At 37.8% G+C, this 21,037-nt stretch overlaps 1 protein-coding gene across 4 annotated transcripts in view; it reads right to left on the reverse strand.

Moving 5' to 3' along the window:
- FAF1 (Fas associated factor 1) overlaps nucleotides 1–21,037 on the reverse strand; it is a 178,172-nt gene that overhangs the window by 11,370 nt on the left and 145,765 nt on the right. For 2 of the 4 annotated variants that reach the window (XM_075037075.1, XM_075037074.1), the window contains exons 15-18: nucleotides 18,808–18,896; nucleotides 8,424–8,504; nucleotides 7,939–8,016; nucleotides 3,823–4,038 (exon numbers count right to left, since the gene is read on the reverse strand). In XM_075037075.1, the coding sequence (XP_074893176.1) occupies nucleotides 3,823–4,038; nucleotides 7,939–8,016; nucleotides 8,424–8,504; nucleotides 18,808–18,896 (464 nt within the window). Of the gene's footprint in view, nucleotides 1–3,822; nucleotides 4,039–7,938; nucleotides 8,017–8,423; nucleotides 8,505–15,499; nucleotides 15,920–18,807; nucleotides 18,897–21,037 lie in introns of those variants that run through there. The other 2 variants (XM_075037076.1, XM_075037078.1) reach the window with 2 other exon arrangements.

Consider the following 21,037-nt stretch of genomic DNA (forward strand, 5'->3'; position numbering starts at 1 on the left):
GAAAATAAAATGTGAAATACTGTAGAAGTCTTGGCTTACCAGGGCTTCCAGATACAGTAAATAAAGAGCTTAAGTCTCTAATACCATGTCTGCAAAAGGCATACTCTCAAATACATAACTAATGCTCCACCTTAAGGAGAAATGAGCAGAAGAAATTGTAGGTTGCAATTTTGATTTTTCAGAAGAAATTAATAAATTCAGTCTTTCAAAAGAGAAAGCATGCCAGGACCTCCCTTGAGAGATACCATAAAACATTCACTAACGTATCATTAATCCTAGTAGGGTGGCTGAAGCCCAGTTTGGGTAAATGTGTTCTGCATGTTCCTCCTATAGTTTCAGCTAGACCTGGTACACTGCAGCTTCTTGCCTGAAGCGTGGTGAAATGTCCACTCCATAAGATGTTAAAGAGTTTTAGGAAGACTTCTGCAGATCTCCACCACAGAAGGAAGTGAGGAACTGATCTTCCAGGAAGTCTCCAGGGTACTGGGAAAAGGTGGATCTTGCAGCTGGCAGATCCAGAGGACTCTCAAAATTGGCGTATGGGAAGGCTTTTAAGAGAAAGGGACTTAGCAGAAATGCTTAAAAGAGGGTTGACTGAGCACGCTAATATGCTTAGGGTAAGCTCTTTTTGTTATAGTTAAATGCGTTTTGAAGATTAGAGCGATTCTTGGAAAAAAGGGAACTATAATTCTAAAATCAGCATATACGTTTAAATAGCGCACACATTTGCTTCCATAAAGCCTTTGCAGATGCATTTAGGAATAATGCAAAGAACTTATAATACAGCTTTTCACTCCGAAAGATGCGCTTGCCAAATGTTTTCAAAGTTGGAGGTACAAGTTACCTGCTGACCCAGGTTCACCCGTGTGATACGCACTTGTCGGTACAGTATGCAGTGCTGCCCTGGTTAAGGTTCTGAGATAGGAGGTGGTTAATATCTAATTTCAGTGCTAGTAGAAAGAACAACACAGTTGGTGACAAAGACCCAATAACAAGTGACTGCATGTGCTTAACTGCTTTGGAATGTCACTGCTGCTTTAAAATCTACAAGTAGTGTCTGGAAAAGGTTAATCTGTGTATTTACTCATGTGTAGAAGTTTGTATTTACAGTAGGGTTATGATACCAACTTTAAGTTAGCTAAGGATATCTGTGTAAGCAACTGGAACATAGAACTAAGAACTAATGAATTTTTATTTACCAAAGAAGTAAAAATACCTCAACAACACTGTATCAGGACTGATAGCTTTGAAAAGTGGGTGAAAATGCTCTAACAAGTTTACCACAAGAAAATGCTGATTTGACTGAAGATAACCCCCTTGTTTCGATAAAACAGAAACATTTTGGGGAGTGTATATGTTATTGTAATACAGATTAGGATAGAAGAAAAAATATTAACTTGAGAGGACATGTTTTCATCTTATTGCAGCAAAAACTCCAGCAAAGTAATTGATACTTTCAAACATATTTTTTCAAAAATGTTATGTATAGTTTAAATACAAACATACATTTTAACTGCTATTGTTTTCTGGAGCACAAGCATTCCAAGTGCTCTGTTCTTATTGCACAGATTTCAATGGAAGTTTGTGATACGTATCGTATAGCAGAAGGGTCTTGGCAACTTACAGTGTATCTTTAAGAGACTACATACCATGAAGACTAAGGCAATGAATAATACTTTTACTGTACTTCCAAGGTATTCATCAATGACTTTTTGTTGTTGTTGTTGTTTTTTTTAAATCTGTCTATGGAGTGCACACTTCCAACTTTCCAAACCTGGGGAACTTGCAGATGTCATTTATAGTTCTCAGTGGTTAGCAAACCCCTGGGGATTATATTTTGTCTGTTGTAGCTCTGATGGTCACAATGGCAACCGGATTCATACACGGCCACTGAGTCAATCGGCATGAATCATTTATGTGACTCCTCATACATAGCATTATTAGGTTGGAATCATAGAAAAAAGATGACAGGGTCTTTGCTTCCCACATGACAGACTAACAGCTCCGTATCCTGCCATTAAATTCTCCTTTCTTGGCCTCAGTGTTTTCTCCCTGACAGTTTCACAAATGTGTTGAAAATACCAGCCTGTTCTAATTTAGTGGTCTTTTTTCCTTTTCTACTCCTTTTAAAATTTTTTCTTATGTGAGTCATCTGATCAATTTTTGAGTTTGTTACAGAGGACTAAAATTAATAATGATGATAATGTGGTTATGTACAGAAACAGCCAGTCTAAAGTACAAAACAAATGTAAAAAGTTAGAGTAATATACTTGTAGGTTTTTTTACATTAAATATGTACTGAGATATAAATATGTTACAGATAGGGAGGTATGACTTGCAAAATATTTAAAATACACAAACCCATTGTTTAGACTGTAGAAGATTGGTTTTCTTCTGTCAAGTAAACTGAACAATCAGTAATTCTGGAAACATAGGTGATTCTTCTAGCCTTTGGTTCCACTGGAAATGATATTACATGCTTAAGGAGTAAAGTTAATTAGTGATTAATGAGATTCCTTAAATACTGCTTTTCAGTCTGACTGATTAGGATTCTCAATATAAGACAAGGTGGAAGAGAAGCTGTAAGCACCAGAATCCTGTTCACAGAGTTATGCCAAAAATTGTCAGAAATCGCATCCACTCGCAAGGTTGTATGCTTGCTAAGGACATTATTTTCTTCCCCTTTGGAGTATTTATGCCACTTTAAATAACTTACAAGTAAGATGACAAAGCACGAGGTACCTGTTAGAAAACAGTACTGCAAACATACCTATCAGAGCCTTATTCCTAGTGAACTTCCTCCAGGGGCAGTGATGAGAAACAAAATGGAAAAGCAACCCAAGTTACTGAGCTCCTTTGATGAAAAATGGCTTAACCAGTCACCTGGAGGTGCCCCCAGCAAACAAAACCCCGACTGATCCAGAGCTGCCCCCACTCGTTTGCAGTACTGAGGTAGCACGGCCAAAAAGCTGCTGAACTTCACCCACTATTGCTTGGCTCTGTACTGTCATCTCTGTAGTGCCTGTTACCTTCGCCTTTTATGCCAGGCCCCAGGTAATTGCTGCACAGTTGGACCCACTGACATTTATTTACCTTTGCTGTAACAATGGCTAAACAAGAAATGAAAGTTAATTTGTAATAGAGCAGAAAACATATAGGTGTATTTTCAAAGAAACTTAGTAACCAGCACATAAATATCTGTTGATAAATCAACAGAATTTAATTGGCTTTTGTAAACAGTAAGCAGTATTGATTTTGAAAATCGGTCACAGCAGGTACATCATTAGAATTTCAAGGTAGGAGATCTAAATGATTAGTTACTGGTATTACATAACAGGTGGATGAATAATTTATTAGAATGTACTGATTAGCTTATAACTGTATACTATCTGACACTGAGCCTTCCTTGCTCATAACATAAAAATGCATTAAAATGGCAAAACCAGAAAAATCAGAAGTACCAGCCCGTAACAGACCTAAACAGTGTACTAATAGCGATGCGGCTTCCTTCAAAACAGGACATGAGCAATGCTGGCTCAGCATATTAATGCAGTTTTCATTGAATATGGTCCACAACTTGTTTTTTTCAGAAGCTAAGGGTTTTTTACAATGTCACTGGAAACAGATTTCACAACACAGTTTTGTATGCAACATACGATAGCATTGGTAGGTTAGCACCTGTCTTGCTTACAACCACAGAGCTTGGCAGCACTCTAACACATTCAGGCATATCTTTTACCTTCTATGTTATAACATACTGGTCGTCTAACATACAGGAGTGAGAAGTGGTGGTATTTATTCTGGAAAGGTACATTTACTCACATCTCTCCGCGGAAAGGTGCCCAGCAGCTTGTACTCCTCCCAAGGATATCCCTTGGAAGCTACAAAATCAAAGACAACCTGCAGCTTGCTGCTGGCCAGGAAACGTCGCTCAAAAAATTCTCCGCTGGGCGTCCGAATACGCAGTTTACTGACGGACTCGGTGCTCTCCTCTTTTGGTTCAGGAGGCAAAGATTGCTCAAGAGAGAGCCTGATAGCCTGAGGAAGGAAAAATAACCATTTAGGTTGCAATGCTAGCAACAGAAGAGAAGGACAGAAAGCTTTTCTTTTTATTTCTTCTAGAACTTCAAGATGTGCCACAGTGCTCCAGAGCAATAGCTGTGCTTTATATCTCAATGACAAAATCATTTTTATTCATTCCTTAATAACAGCCCACCAGACAACTAATTAAAATAAATCCTTCTTTATAACACATATTATTAGGTCTACAGTTAATGCACGATGGGGATAAGCAATTTAATCATTTGGCAGAAAGCCTTGGAAAAAATTTGAATGAGAGACTAATTGTCAAGTGGCCAATTGCTTCCTTAAAGGGTATAAATTAAAAGGCAGTAAAAGTATTTATTTAAATGCACTTATCAAATTGCCTTCCTCTTGCACAGTGTAATTGACCATTTGCAGCAAAGACAAGACCCTTAGTGGCAGTTCACAGTAAAAAGAAATATATGCAGGAGATTTACTATAAATAAACTAAAACACTGTTAAAAGACCTAATTAAAAATACCATGAAGGTACATTAGATACATAGAGTACATATAAATGTAGGAATGGTCAAAGAAGAAAACTGTGAGAACAGAAAAGGGAGCTTTAAGATTTAAAGCGAGCAATTATTATTATTATTTCCAGGAAGATGATTCCAAGCACAGGTGTGCACATTTTCTGCAACAACTTGCATGAAATCAGCCCCCAAATTGCAATGACATTACACGTCTGAAAACGTGTATGATTGTCTTCCTGCTAACATCGTGTATACTGCTGATGTCAAGATTTTAAGGGCAGGAGCTGAGTCTGTGTTCTCTGTCCTCTGCCCTCTGCCTCTGGGAGCTACTATAACATTCATACTTTGATCAGAAGTATTTTAAAAAAAATTGATGCCTTATATTAGATTGCTGAATGAGGTGGGCTTGATTTTTGAGGGTACTGAGTGCTGTGGGTACTCATGGACCGGCGTTGGCATCTGTTAAAAATTAGAACATACTTAGAAAGCAGCCGTGTTATAGTATCACCTCGCTTAAGGCAGCAGTTAATGAGAATGTCAATGAATAGAAGAAGTAGCATGACCACACTGCCTCCCCCAAAATAAGTCTATAAGACAATTTTCCAAACTGAGGAGGCAGTCAGGCACTGGATTTACCCAGATTTTCAAGTAACTTTCAAGATACACAGTTGCTATTTGTGCCTTTGAAACCCTCCCCAAGGTCAACAGAAACTGGAGGAGGATGATTACATTAAAGAGAAAGGACTGGGCAGAAGCAAGATTATGAAGGCTTTTAAATAGTCTACTTCTTACACACAAGCCTCTGAGTAAATTATATCTCAGTATAAATATTTATACATAGAACTTGAGTTCATTTTTGCTCATCTACTATGAGATTATATTTTAAATAGATTCTATTTTAATTTTCTCTCTCTCCATTCTCAACCACCTGCTTACTATCTTTCTGTTTTGACATTTCCCCACACAGTATAACAACAGATGCTACATTATTTACTGAACCCAATCAATTATATTATAGAAAAATAAACAACAGTAGCTCATTAGAGCTCTTTTCTTTGTGCAAAGAGTGCGTCGCTCCCCAAAGTAACTAGGCTCCAAGGCTTCAACATAAAATGGCAATTTACAGTGGATATTCTGTACCAGCAAACCAAGTCAGAAAACAATGATGTGATGGATCACACTAATAACTCTTGGACCTGAACAAGCAATTTCAGTTTGTTGATAAAAAGATGTTCAGTATGTGAATAGCTCAATAGTCAGATTTTAAATATACGAACTGAACATAAAGCCACTTCTGTAAGTAAACACTGTTGCAGAACAATTCAGTATAAGTAATCTGTATACTTGAAAATGGGGAGCGTTAGTAAACATTATTGTTAAAATCCCTTTTGTTCTACTAAGCAAACAGATCCTATTATTTTCATTACTGCACTCTACATTAGAACAGGGAAGCCCAGGCATATTTTGATAACATGGACCAGTCTTGTAGCCCTTGCGTAAGAAAACGATTTCCAAAAGGCCAAGGTATCAGAAAAGGTTCAGGAGCAGATAAAATAAAGCAGAATTAATTATTGTTTCTATGCATGCAAAATTACTTAAAAAAAAAAGAACAACATACTTCTTTCTTGAATCTGAGCGTGAGCTGATTGCTCAACAGTCTGTTATTGCTACAGTACTGATTTATGTTCAATTGCTATTAACCTCCCAGAACTGCCATCTTACAATTATTCTTGACACAATTCTCTCAGTCCAGTTTTGTGCATTGCTCCTTCAGTTGTGTTTTAGCTTCCATTCTTGGCTTATGTTAACAACAGGAGCTAAGTAAGTCATCAGGTACTGTAGGATAAGAAAGAAGAAGTAGACTGCATCTTTCCCAAACCATTGAATACTACTGTTTGGGCTGAATTTAGTATTTGCAACACAGTACTGTTTAAAAGGTTCTTGAATGCTTAAATGGTTCACATTTTTTAATGCGATTATCTTGGTCAAAAAAATATATATGCAAATGCATTGCTCATGGTTTGTTTATTGGATTCATCTCAGGGAATAATAAATGTGTTCATAGCCAACTTTTCTGCAGTTGTATAATGCAATTTTTTCATACATCAGTGAAGTACACAAGACTGAAATGTCAAGTATACATTTAAGTGACGTGTAGAGGGGGAATAAGCAAGGCTGTGATTTATCAGAATTCCATGAGTTCGAAGGACTTTAGCTAAGTGGAGAATTAAATGAGAATATAATTCCAAATTTCAAATCTCCATAATCCATAAGAGTCAAAGCACAGAAGTTATATTAAGTCCACCAAAAATATTGGAACTCTGATATTTCATATAAATGAATAAATATTTCTAATATTTATATTTTATTTATATTTGATATAATATTGGAAACATACTCAGGAAACATATATATTTGATAGGGATGCTGATAGAGCTTTGTATTCATTAGCAACCTGCTCACAGAATCTTATATGCCTAGAATTCAAAGGATGACCCCCAATCGTCTGTGACGTCAGCCTTTTTACCATATTTTGTATTTGCCAGGAGATGAAAAAGAGGAAGTCACTAATATAAGTAAATTCGTCTACATGATGCTTTATGTAAATACCTACACAGACACACAGCTAGGACAGCAGCTAGCCTAGATCCTGAAATAGGCTGCTGAAGCTGTCTCTTGACAGGTACCAGGGCCCTCACGATCTACAAAATTGAGAGAATCTACAAAATAACAGAGTTTGAGGAACAGTACTCTTTGCAGCACATGGTTTCTATTTTCTAGAGACGCAAAATGTTCATTTAAACACAATTTTCATTCTCGGGAAGGTTATGTAGAAGACTGTTTAGAAATTAAAAAATGTACCATAAATCCATTTTTCTACATTTTGGATTTTTTTTTTCCTTAAAAATTTTTTTAAAAGTGTTTTGTCTCCCAAATTAAATTTGGCCACTTGTTTGATCAGAATCGTAGCTAGGCTTTGTGCTACTTCCTGGAAGAAATGAAAGGGCTCCATGGTATTATATTCTTAAAAGGAGTGCCTGCAGAAACAAGATTAGAGGTTCCCAAAGATTCCACCATTTATGGAGCTCATTTCATGGATCTCCTGTTAGCAGGCCTATCTAATACCTGGCTGTAATTCGGACCCAGATGATGTCATTGTGACCCAGATGATAGAACAGAAAAGCTATTAAACAGTGGATGAAAATGATTTAGCTGCACTATGTTTTATATATATGGTAAGAAATTAATTTAAAAAAAAAAAGGATGTTCACATTAAAAGTATACTTTGAATTACAGTTGGAATGTGTGTTGAATGAAAGTTGCAATGTCCATAAACTTCATGAATCCAAAAAGTTGTCAGAAAAGGTAAAACATCCCACCTCACGTTCTTCCTCCTGTTCTTTCCGAATTTGTTCCAAGCGAAACTGCTCTGCCATTTCTCTCTCTTGTGCTTCCCTCTAATAAACACAAACAGCAATCACACATTTATCACCTTGCTTTCCACAGCTGTGTTTAATGATGTGCATTAGCTCTATAAAAGCAAAGAAACTTCCTAACTTTTCTGTAGAAATCAATAAAAGAAATAGGATCTTTATTAAGTGGTCTTTTCCTGTCATTCCTTTCCCAACTTCTGTTATTAAGTGGGACCAGGACTGCTTTAGCAAAAAGATGTAGTCAAGTCTACTCCTAGTGACTGTGTCTAGTGCCATTTTATAACCACTGAGGGCAACAATGGCTCCTACAGCAACCGCCTCATCTTAAGAGCAGAACTGAAGGAGGGCCGTCCTCTGCACCACAGATACTTCACCAACTGTGGAGAGATTCCCGTCCCGACATTCATGCCATCACTTCGCCCTGCACACACCTTCGCTCTGTCAGCCTCCAGTGATATGCGGTACGCTTCGTCCTGCTCTCTTTTCACATTTTCTCTGGCTTCACGTTCATCCTAAAGGAAAAAAAAAAAAAGGAAAAGAAAACAAAAAATATCAGCAAACAGTGGACCAATAGGATATATATCTTTACATTCACCAGTGCTCTTTAACCCCAGTGACTTCAAAATATTGGATTACCTTACTCATCTAACCACTGCTAGGAGAAATGAGTTCAGAAATGCCTCAAGGGCGACCTTGCCTTTAAAAATTATGACTTACCTAAAGCTACGTTTCAATTGCCATGTAATGGATGGGCACATCCAAGTCCTGGCCTGAAGGCTGGACCTGGCACCAAGATTGCCCTGCCATCTTTATCGCAGCCTCCTCCCGCCCCAGCCACGTGGGGAGGGGGTCACTGGAGGGGTACGTGTGGGTAGGCCTGGGGAGGATTTCACTCCTGCAGCCGACCGTTTGGACAGCCTTGTAATAGGGAAGGACAGACTGTGGTTTAGAGGATGAGGCTGGATGTTAACTTGCTCTCCGCTCAGACTGACAGCAGGTAACACCTTGTCCTGCGAGGGAAGGCCCGCTCCCAGGTCCTTCCTTGGTAAAAAAGGCCTCAGCAGGATCCATCCAGGGCCATGACTATTAAACGTCATCCAAAGGCCTCAGTTCAGTGTTGAATATTATACAAAGATAGGAAAGTAGCAAGTCCTGCTCTCAAGCGTCTCAAATGGACGGATGCAGGCAGACAAGAAACATGAGGTTAGCATGCCAACTTCAAGCCAGCACACCTAGCAAAGTATCTTATTAATGATCACAGCACAAAGAAATAAAGGTTTACTAAAAATACGCGAATGACAAAGCGAGACATCATCCACACGGTGGAGGATCAAGAAGTGGATATCCCTGAAAGCTGGAATAACTGCACTGGGGTGATGTCTGATAAAGCAAAGTGTACAATCAATAGCTTCATACTCTGCCTCTGGAGCCAGAGACAGCGTCTGCTCCTCTGTGCTTACTCCTCTTACATCTTATAATCCTCCCAGAGCCCTGCAGAGGCTGCACTGGTCCCTACAAAAATCAATAAGATTTAGCTGTGAGACTGCTGGTGGGCTCAGCACAGCCACCTGTAGTTACCAGTAACACAGCACTTGCACTGGGGTAATCTGTCCCCTGTGTTTCATAGAAATTAAAGTCTGCTACCTACTGCTTCTTGAAGAATTATGTTCATTTTCCCATTCATCTGCAAGGTTTATTCCACATAAAGGAATCATTTTGCAAAGTGATCAATTTTCTCCCCAAAACTTCACTGTTTGGCAAAAACTCAGTTCTAAATGGAAAGAGCACACGTTAACTGCTATTATCGTGTCATGCAAACGTGCCAAGACAGTCCTCAAACAAAACTCTAACATATTAGTGGTTAAAAAGCTCTACAGTAGCATGCGACCACAAGAGGAAAGGAAAATTGCAGGAAAAAGTATACAACCTCCAGTTGGAAAGTAACAAGATCTTTTTAGAGGAAACTCTTCTTCCTTATAGAAACAGGACCCGAGATTATTCTACAATCAGTGTGTCCTAAATTTCATTCACAGAAGATAGAGAAACCATCACTTTGTCCAGCAGAGCTAAGACATGAATAGAAGTAATTCTTGCAAAATGTAAAAAGGACAATAACCAGCAAATAACCCATTCTCCTTCCTGGCTTCCCTGGACCTTGATAAGCTTTATGTGCTATGCTCATGGAATACCTTCAAAAATTAACTCAAACCTGATAGCAGAAACTACCCTACGTTAATATACCATTTCTGAGAAGAGGGGGTGTTGAAATAATTAAACAGCTCCGATTTTTATGTTATCTGAAAATGAGGAAAGGTTCTTTGAATACACAGGGGTTTTCCCAACTCTTCTCATACATGGAATGTAACTGTAAAGGAAAAAGTTTTGTACTATCTACACTAAGACTTTCCATAAGCATACCATAAATTTATCTTAGAATGGTGAGAACCAAAACTGTCTTCCCAAATTAGCTTACTAAAGGAAGATGACTTCAGGTAATCTGCGAGAGGACAAGCATTTAAAAAATATTAAGAATTATTTCACAGAGAACCTATTTAACTTTCAAGTTTTGCAACTTCATCTGTCACACCTAACTTCACACACTAACTGCATTTCAAAGGTCACACAAGTCCAGTAATGCCCAAAAGAAAACTGAAAGATCAGATGCAACTATTGCAACTACAGGCTCTTCCTTGCATCAAAGATTGCTAGCAATTAATATATAGTTACTTTAGTTTACAAAAAAAACCCCGCAAACACCAAAACAAAACCCACACAACAAAAAAACCCCACCCCACAAACCAAAAAAAGCCACAAAAAATCCCAACTCAAACCAAAACCAACCCTCAAAAAGTAAAAATTAAAAATTAATAAAAATTGTTAAAACTCACTTAAAAATATATACTAATCAGAGTTGTAAGAAATTGAGTACTGGCTTTTATTTTACATTTTACAAACTGTCTAGAAAACTCCAGGAAGTTATTAGAAGTTACTTGTGATGAGCACAGGATTCATTCACCTTCAGAGCGCTTCACTGAAGAATTTTTGAAATAGGTTTAAATTATATAATCTGAATGATAACTGCAAAAAATACTGATGCTATAGATTCTACAACTTGAATCTAAATATGAATTCCAGGCATTTAAAAAAAATAAATTATTTCCTCCCTATTCATTGCAGTTATCATCATCCTAAAAGTGGATTATGAAAAAGATGTCAGGAATGTGAAGAATTACTACACATGACTGCCTGGTCCTCATAGAAATATGTGAGCCACATTTAAAAGTAAATGAGCGTGCCACTGAGCTTTACACCGCATTGAAACAATACTGTTCTTACTGAAACAGACCTTAAAAACAAATCTGGAATCAAGATTTCTTTAGGTAAGAAGCAGATGTAATCCTATGAAATGTCTCTTTGTATCTACTTCTATGTTTTGTTAATACTGCTCACACTCAAGAGGAACCACCTCCTCTACAGAGATTATGGCAAAATTGTAATATTCTCTGGTTCAGAGTTACACCTTAGACAAATTCTAAACATTAGATAAAGCAGTTCTCCTTTTTGTAATGCAATTTGTTATTTTAGTCATCTCTTCCTCTAGAGAAACCACGCAAAGTATGAGGATGACTCAAGTCCACCAGAAAGCAACAAAAGAAAATTCATAATGGTGACAGCAAAAGCGGAAGAAAATATTTTGCAGAGAATCTTTCACTGCACTAGCAAAGAACACAGGAAGAAAAATAGAATAGTCATACCACTAATAATTAATTAAGAAAATGTTGTCTTATCCATCAAGAAAACTTGAGGTAGCTGACAACTTTCCTGTTAAACCCTACATAAATTGCAGCATCGACTGAACATCGATAAATGCATCTCCACAATACTTTTGCAATGAAGGCAAAATTGCCATCTTCCTTTTTCAAGAAACCAAGGTTTGAACAGACAACGGTTTATCCCAGGTCACTTAAAAAGTCTTCATCAGAAATGAGGGTTACACGGCATTTGTGAATTCCACAGCAGCAACTGAAGGCTGGTGTGAATGTAAACCATCCCCATCGCAGGGGTTTTGGGCATGAGATGAGGAGACAACTCTCCTTTGCTCCTTAAAGGGAAAAAGTCACAGATCTCTGCTTTCCCATTTTGGCAATGCAACAATAGAAGGGACATTCATTCAGTGGAAAGTTGATACTTCAAAAAAAAAAAAATTGCGTTTATCCACAGAATATATTCTTCAGGTATGAATTTTCTTTGCTATCATGCAAATTACAGATGCAAAGTCATAACAAAAATAGTAAACACTTATATTCATGAGAGAGTTACAATGGACCAGATAAAATGTTCTCGAGTAACATCCAGAGCTACAAGACTAAGAAAAACTTACAGATAAGGTTAAGAAGAAATTTAGGATAATTCTCTCCAATAATTATTCCCCAAGCCATTTCTTGAAGTTACCCCTGAAGCACCTAACAGCAAGCATTTTCTGATGCAGGATGATGGAAAAGAGGGATTCCTGATCACATTTAGGACAGCAATGCCCCCTTTTCCTGCAGATTCTACAGGGAAAAAAATACACAATACATTTCGCTTTTTGGATGGGACATTTTGCTGGAAAAGTCGGCATTGGCCCTTCTGGCCATTTTAAATTTTATTGTTGTTTCTGAAGGTAGGATTTAATGATTTAAACCCAGGAATCAGCTTTACACCTGATTTGTCTCAGGGAGTTGTATTATACTTTATTCCCCATTGTCCTTTGGGTTAAGTTTTACTGTGAGGTAAAACCAGACGAGACAGAACTTGAGAGGATAACCATGAGCAGAAGACATTTCTCAGAGCATCAGTGAGTAAATGGCTGTTACAAGAAAGAAAAGGAAAAAAAAAAAAGAGTGTATTTACAAATGCTGAATGCTTATCTGAAAGACGGTTCATTTCACTGAACCACTCCTGAAATTAAAATCTGCAAGTGCTTAAGGCTATTCATGGGAGCGTCAAAGAGAAACACCCCTTTGTCCAAACAAACCAGTGCAAGAAAGGCATTAATTTGACTCACTAAGATGACAGACTTGCATATTGTGTAACTTAAACATACATGATGGGGAATATATGGAGGGAAAAAGTGCACATGTACGAGGCATATGAGAACGATGAAGATGAGGCAAATGAACATTTCTGGGGTGGCAAAACCATGGGTGGGGAGGCAGGATGGGGCAGGGCAATGGGGCAGAACAACACAGAAGCACCCCAGGATCCTGCCTGTCTGTATCGAAGGCTGAAAGCCCAGTTCCAGATACTGATTTGGGGGAATTATCTCAAGTGACAAGAAAAAATCCAAACCCGAAATCTTCAAGAAGCAGTCCTGCAGTGACTTTCCACGGGAAACGAGCCAGCCAGTCCTGCTACATCATCTACCCACCTGGGCTGTACAGCAGGGAAAGCTGCTCTTTATTAAGAGAAACTAAGCGAATATTCAGTGACAGGAGCCATCAACATGTATAGCTGAAAAGCCACCTGAACTAAAGATATTTTCATTTTATCTTTTTTATTTCCTCTGTCATTACCTTGCATTTTGTCAACGTTCAAAATGGGCCATAAACTCTCAAAGGCGGCACTCGTATCTGCTGGTGTGTCAGCGCAGTGAAGTGCACAATGGGAAAATGATCGTTTGGGGTGCTATCATATTACAAATACAAAATTGGAAAATTTAATCAAATAAATTTTGATTACTGTAGTTTAATTAGTTATAACTAGTAATAATTAGTAAATGTGCTAATTGGATTTTTTGAGGGGTTAAATCACAATCTTTGTTAGATGGCTGTCATCACCATAATGCTTTTGCGCTTTGGAATTTAATGAATTTCATGTATTTATTCTCATAACCTCCTGTTGTGCAAATACTATATACCATGATACACATGACAGTGTTAGATGGAACACAGATTATCAAAGGTATTCAGATGCCTAATTTCTACTGATTTTAATGTGAGCTTCAGTGCCTAAACAGAAATTACAGGGGTCTCCTGCACAGCTGATGGAAGCACTTGGGCCATCCTTTAACTGGAGAGCACAACTGCAGGGGAGAAGTGGAGAAAAGCAACCAGTCTGAAGGAGGAAAAGACGAACAGACCACAGATTAGGAGAAAATGCACTAGGACCGATCCTCTTTAGCTTCCTTTGTGGCTGTGAGATATACCTTTGGAAGAAGAAAGAGAAAAGGTGTTGGAAGCTAAAACTGTTAAATTCTCACATTAAAAAAAAGAAGGAAATCCCTTACATTTGACAGCAGCAAGGCAGAAGAGGAGGAAGACACGGTGATAGCAGACTTCTTACTGCAAAGTTAAGAAAATAACACTTGGCCAGTAAAGCCCCATCTAACACAAGAGAGTGCTGGGATGGACACACAAGGATACTTTCACAAAGAGCTGTGGCAGGGAAAAGAAGGTGAATTTATGTTGCTGCTTTGGAGTTTTTGTTTTCTTTTACCTTTTTTTTTTTTTTTTAAATCCCCATCCAGATATTGGTCAGGAAGGACCTACATTTTCCTCACACTGTAGCAGGAGCTAGGAAAAAGAGATGTCACCTAAGACCAGAAAGCAAAGATGGTGACTCTGCAGGTCTTCATTTTTCTACAGCTTCTCTTCAGTCAGAGTCTGTTTACAACAGTTTTTCCAGTTTAAAAATTCTTAAGTATCTCTCTCTTACCCTAAAGAAAACAGTGTCAGCAGACACAGTTTAAAGTGAACTGAAGGTTTTAATTGGTATTTGTAAAAATAAGAAGGTTTTAGAAGCAACTATGGGTATTACAATTCCACCTTGAAGTCTAATCCGAGAGCAGGAGTGCTAGTGTTGCGTAACGACAAAAATAAACATGGTGAGAGACCTACTGTTACTTAAATGTGGACAAGTTGGACCAGCTGTGTAACAGTCAATGCTTCTACAGTAATAAATGTTGACAGCAAAAATAAAAAGAATGCATTACTGAGGCATCATCAAATGAGCCCTGTCATTACATGGAAACTCCACCCTGTATAAGCTTGTCAAAAAGTGTTACTGTAATCCTTTGAGAAGCCTCCTCCTCAGGCAATAGAGAAAAAATGTTCAGGATCGGCCCAGAACAGGTGTGTTGTGCTGTAATACCAGGATTTAATCACGTATCTCTTCACATTAATCTCACAAAGGAACTAACTCGGATCTATTTGAGCCCATCATACCGCACTGAGATGATTATTTAACTATCCAATTAAAGTGAGCAAGCTAACAGGATGTTTAAAAACAGACATTCCAGGGCATACAATATTTTACAATTATTATTTGTTTTCCTAAGTCCAGTACCAGGCACTGACACTTAAGAGGAACTGATACTACATGCTCTTTTCAAAGTCACTCCCCGAAAAATCTCAGTTCACACCTTGATCAACAGTGGCAGAGACTGGTTGTCCGTGCTCTGAGATAGCCTCTTTCACTTACAGAAGAAACTCCTTAATAGCATTTATTTCCTCTTTGCAAAAAATCCCCAACCCCGCTGCCTGAACAGCAGTTGAGATACCAACATTTGTAGTGCAGGCCAGAGGAGCAAACATGGTTGGAAAAGGAAAATATGTCCACCAGATATATGAAATCATTAGTGTAGCCTCCAAGTAATTCTGCATACACGTCAGTACACGGCTGATTGTATTTTATTATTTGCGGCTTGTTAGTGCGGCCATTTAAGTAGCAAACTTATAAAAACAGACAGCATGACAGCTAGACCACATATCTACAACGGCACGTCAACAGCGCAGGCCAAAAGAGGCAGGAGGTTTCCAAAATGTCATCTGGTCAACACAGCCGACAGGCAGCAAGCGACAGGTCCAGTGGTTCACGATCGACCCAGAGGCCTTGGAGGGGCAAAGAAAAGAATGGGATGGCAGATCGAGCCTTCCTTTAAGAAAGCCTGGGAGAGAAAATGGGTGCCTAAATTACGCACTGCTGTACCTCAAGACAGGTACATTGGATTACTATGAGTACACACATGTATCTCAATGTTTTTAAGGTATTTCTTTGGAAATTATGTAAGAAAAAGCTTAATCAAACACAACATACAAATCTATAAATTAAATCCAATTGCTGATTAAATGATGTTATTTTATCACTTGACATTATAGAAATATGCCCCAAAATTGCCTAATTAAAATTTTATGAGGCTACACCAATGGATTTTACTAATACATGGATACAAAAGCACAGGGTTTAGCTAACCATACTATTACCACCAGCTAATTAAGTTACTCACTTTGCTCAGGTGAGCTAAGTCGGTGATGCTGTTCTGAGCATCCTGCCTACACCATCAGTCGATGATCAGTGACAGGGAGCTGACTGTAAAGCGATGCCTGAACAGCTACAGCCAACATCGTGGCGAACACCTGTACCATTAGCTAGCAGTGGTAATAGTCATCCTGTACCGAAATAACCATCAGAGGGCACTGCAAAACATGCTGTGCTAAACACAATTACGCAATAGCTGTGGTGGAAGCTTTCATGTGCATGCAAGTTAAAAATCCAAAGTGGAGCAGTTCAGCTGTATAAACTGACTCATTAATGATTTCATGCTGTTATTTACAAGTGTTTCCAGTTCTTTTTCTCTCTTACACACACTTCTGTTTACAGCAAAGCTATATAGGTGACTTCTCTTTTTAAAACACAGAAGAATTTTCTGCTTATCTTCTTGTGGTTTTATGATGACTTATTGTTACTATTAAGAAAACAGTAACAGAAACTGGACTCTGTGTCCTGTTTGCTATTGTAATATTTGGGGAAAAAATTGCACCAACTGCAATAAGATCTTAGAAAAGAAAAGGTGTTGTTGTTTGAACACTTGAAGTTGTCAAGAACAAGACTTGTATGAGAAAGCTACATGTTATGTAGCAAACCACAAAAAGGCAATATTTTTTTTTCAGGCTAAAGCCCTCTACTGAGTACAGACTGCTTGTCAAATACTCCCTCTCTGGAATAGTAATTTCATAAAGCGAGGTTATTTTTTGTTTTTAAACTTCCTGCTTCAAAGGCAAAACTGTCTGAGATCACCTTTTTGGTGTGCTTGTAACAAGTAGAGCCAAGGCATAAATAAATATCCTATTTGTGTATAGAACCCATAGCGTCTGGAAATCTGCCCCCAAAGTTTATGAAATTTTCCATCAGTTTTCTGAATGTCAAAGTGTGTTAGAAAAAACTCCCGTTGGGGAAGAAATGTCACTGGTGCTCTCTGTGACAGAAGAGCAAAAGGAAATGTGAGAAAAGACTGCGGAAGACTTGGACAAAGGCAGATTTTAGAGGAATGTATAAAAAATAGTTTTCCATTCTCCCTACATAGGTAGAGCACTTGGAGTAAGATGTCAGGAGACACCCGTATCGCTGCCGTGGGGATGTGTTACTGGACTGTCACTGTTCTTGGCCATCCAGTGAAGGACCGACAGCAGCTCAGGACACAGAAGCCAGTTCCCGGTTCTGCAATCATGGCCTCAAGGCTACCGAGTCCTCTCTTTCTTTAAGCTTTGTTTCCCTTACATCCAGATGTTTCTCAGTTGCAAACCCACTTGTTTTTATCATCTTAGGACAGGACTATCACTATCTTACCTGCCCCCACCTTCTTCTCTCCTAAATACTGATGTCCCCTGCTCTGGACAACTGTTTTGGCGGTCTCCTGTTCCTCCCTCTGTTTCAATCCTATCACTCCTACTTCTAGTTCCTTCTCCTGCCCCTTATCTGCTCTTATCTCTCTGCCTTTATATGTTTTTCTTTCCTTCTGTTTTCTTCCTTTCTATCAGCTTTCATAGTTTTCATTTCTGAACCTTTCTTGGAACTCATCTGTGATGTGAATTTTACTGTCTTATTAAAGCATTACAAAAAACCCCCATACCTGACATATTCCTGTTAAAATGCAATAAAAAATTCAATTATATTGTGCCTTGGGTTTTTGTTGTAATCCTCATATTAAAATTTGTGTTCAGTATTAACAAAATTAAAGTCAATTTCTTTACCAATGAATTACAGGTAGCATAAATGAAGAAGAAAAGATGAACTACAGATATTGTGCAGATACCATGCCTTCATATTACTATAACCATAATCAGTAAATCTCATACTAATGAGATATAAGATTTAAATGTGAAGAATGTGTTTAGTGAATTATTGTCAATCAATGTCTATACAACAGGATAAGAATAATCTTGAATGGCAACATACCTATTATTATAAATTCCTAAGTACTTCATTACTTCAAAATGTCACTCTCAATTTATAGAGTAACAGATAAACATCTTTCAACTGTATACCTCACTGTGTCTACTTCTGTGTAATTGAAACACTGTTTTTGAAAAGTCTTGTCATCACTTACCCATTCTGTGTTGTTCTGAATGGTGACTCAGTACTGGCATAGTTCTAGTTAAGGTTGCTTTTCAATCCCATTTTAAATGTATACATTTAAGATATATCAATCTATTTTTGTTTTCTACCTATAACTTGGAGCTGGTCATTGGGAAAAAATCTGATTGTCATTTCCTTGTGTGAGCATATTAAGCTCTATAATACCACTGTAAATGTAAACGGTTACTCATGACTAATATTCAGAAAAAGGAAACTGAAAATGGCAAGACCAATAAGAAGGAATTTTTTTGAGAGACCCAAATAAACAAAGGACACTTAATGTTTTTAATTTCTTATGATGGAGGAGACCCTAAAACACATCATATCCAACTTCATTGGCTAAAGAAACATCTGGGTGATTTTGCATCCCCAGTGATTTGTGGAAGACAGTAGGTATCTGCAGTAACTTTCAACGCTCACCTCATCTTTTATGTCTTCCTGCTGCTGGGCACTGAAGATCTCCATTGCAGCCATCAGCCTCATCATTAGCTCATCCACTGTTGTGTTACCTAGCAACAAAGATAGCTGAACTTCATATCATTAAAGTTATTAAACAAAAAAGAAGTAATTTTATAATTATCCATAAGAAATAGCCAGACTTAAAAAAAAAAAAAGTAGAACATGAAAGTGTCTCAGCAGAATGCTTTTAGTTTGTCTTTTTATTGAAAGTCTGAAATTGTTTTTACAAACAAATGTTGATCATAGGCTAAAATTTTAGGTGGTTCAAATCTGAACAATTGCTTTTGTGCTTGCATGGAATAACTCTATTTTTTCTTTTAATCACCAACATTAAAGGAAAGCAATATATCTGGGGTTCCCCGACATGAAATTGATTTTACAGTTTTAGAATTCCCAGATGTAATCACAGAGACTGAAGCAATTGCTTAGTCAGGTAACAAAAGGTAGGATGTTGGCAGCAGTATCCAAGTTGATGGGTTTAAAAACACGGGGAAAAATACAGAATACAGTGATCGAATGGATGTGTGCGCACGCATTTTTTTTCAGGCAGAACTATTAGTAAAATTTCAAATATTATAATATATTCTCTTCAGTGTATTTACTTCTGATAAAACTTGTGAAGCTAATAATAGCGGAAAAGTAAGTAATCTGTGTATACATATCAAGAAATACAGCACATGCATAGGAAAATAGATATCTCCTCACATTTTTCTACCAGTGTGCCTCCAGTCTTCAATAAGACTGAAAGATTAGTTTAAACTCCTACCAAGATGCACTCAGTCTTTGGTTTCTCTTCCTGAACTGAAGACAAGACTACCCATTAAAGCCATGTGTTGTAGTAGTTAAAAGGTCTTAGACCATGAGAAATGGTCAAAAACTATAAATTCTTAACATCTGCCAGCCTAACCAGCCTTTGGACCCCAGCAGAATACCAACAAGAGCTAGATTTATATGGGTGATGCTGGTCAAAATTTTAAAAGGAGTAAACTAAGCAGAAGCCACAGTACCACTAAAGAAAACAAAACGGTCCCCACAGTTTCCAACCCCAGGAAAAAATAAAAATCGAAAGCAAACTTAGACAGTCTGCATTTCAATAAACGCCACAGGGACTTAAGTTTCTATATCGTTGTATCTCTTCTGTAAACATGCCTTCTCACCCAGCCCTGAAAGGCCCTCATTGTTCCCATTTCTAGCATTTGCTACCTTAGCAGAAAATGTTATCCCGCATGCTACAACATGCATGACTTCAGACACTACCATTCATTTGAGGGCATATTGTTAAAAGGCACCAGTGTCCCAATTCATGGGAAAATAACAAGCACGGCACGTTTGATTTTTGCTAAAGGATAAATTTAAGTAAGACTGCAATAGATGATCAATTTAGTTTAGTTCAAAAGACTGCAGACAACCTGACGAATCATTAAAACCTAATGAACACAATGAAATCATTTGGATTATTTTATAATATAAAGCTGCATTGTACTATGACTTTGAGTCACCAAGTTGCTAAAACAGTTCAGTAATTTAAGCCAGTAAGCACCACTGATGTCAGTGGGATAACAGAGGTGCTGAACTGTGCTGCAGAGTTATAAAACCAAGAAAATCTATTTATAAGATTATTTGTGTGAAATAAGTTTTATAAGTGACAGAACTACCATGAATTAGTGTTGTGCTGTGCCTTGCACTAAGGAGACAAAATCCATGCAAAATTAACAATTATTTTGTCTATAGGAAGGAGCACTGCAGATTCCTCAAGAAAATCCTTAATGCCATATACAGAAATGAATAGTAATGCTGTCTGCAAAAGGCAGTGTTTCCTGAGGCTGAATTTCCTCAGAAGAATAAGGAGATTAGAATAAAGATTGCTAGATAGAAGCAATAAATAAATGAGGACACAGTGTCATGAAGGCAAACTTGTGGAGAAAGCAGAAGAAATGAGAAGCAGCCATTCTTTGATGTATTTTAATTTGAAGAGTTACTGAGAACAGCAGTCAAAGGGCATCACTCCACATCTAAGTCATCTTGCTGTCAGTGAAATCAGAGGAATGGTTATGTCAGAAAGAACTGCTCATGTAAGCCAGAAAGCTTCATTTATGCGAGATTATATTAGTAACTTAAATTCTGATCTGATTTGTGGTCTCAACACTGCAGGCAGGTCTGAAAAACCAACTCATGTTCAAATGTTAGCTCA

Source organism: Buteo buteo, chromosome 10 (assembly GCF_964188355.1).
Source record: "Buteo buteo chromosome 10, bButBut1.hap1.1, whole genome shotgun sequence".
NCBI lineage: Eukaryota > Metazoa > Chordata > Aves > Accipitriformes > Accipitridae > Buteo > Buteo buteo.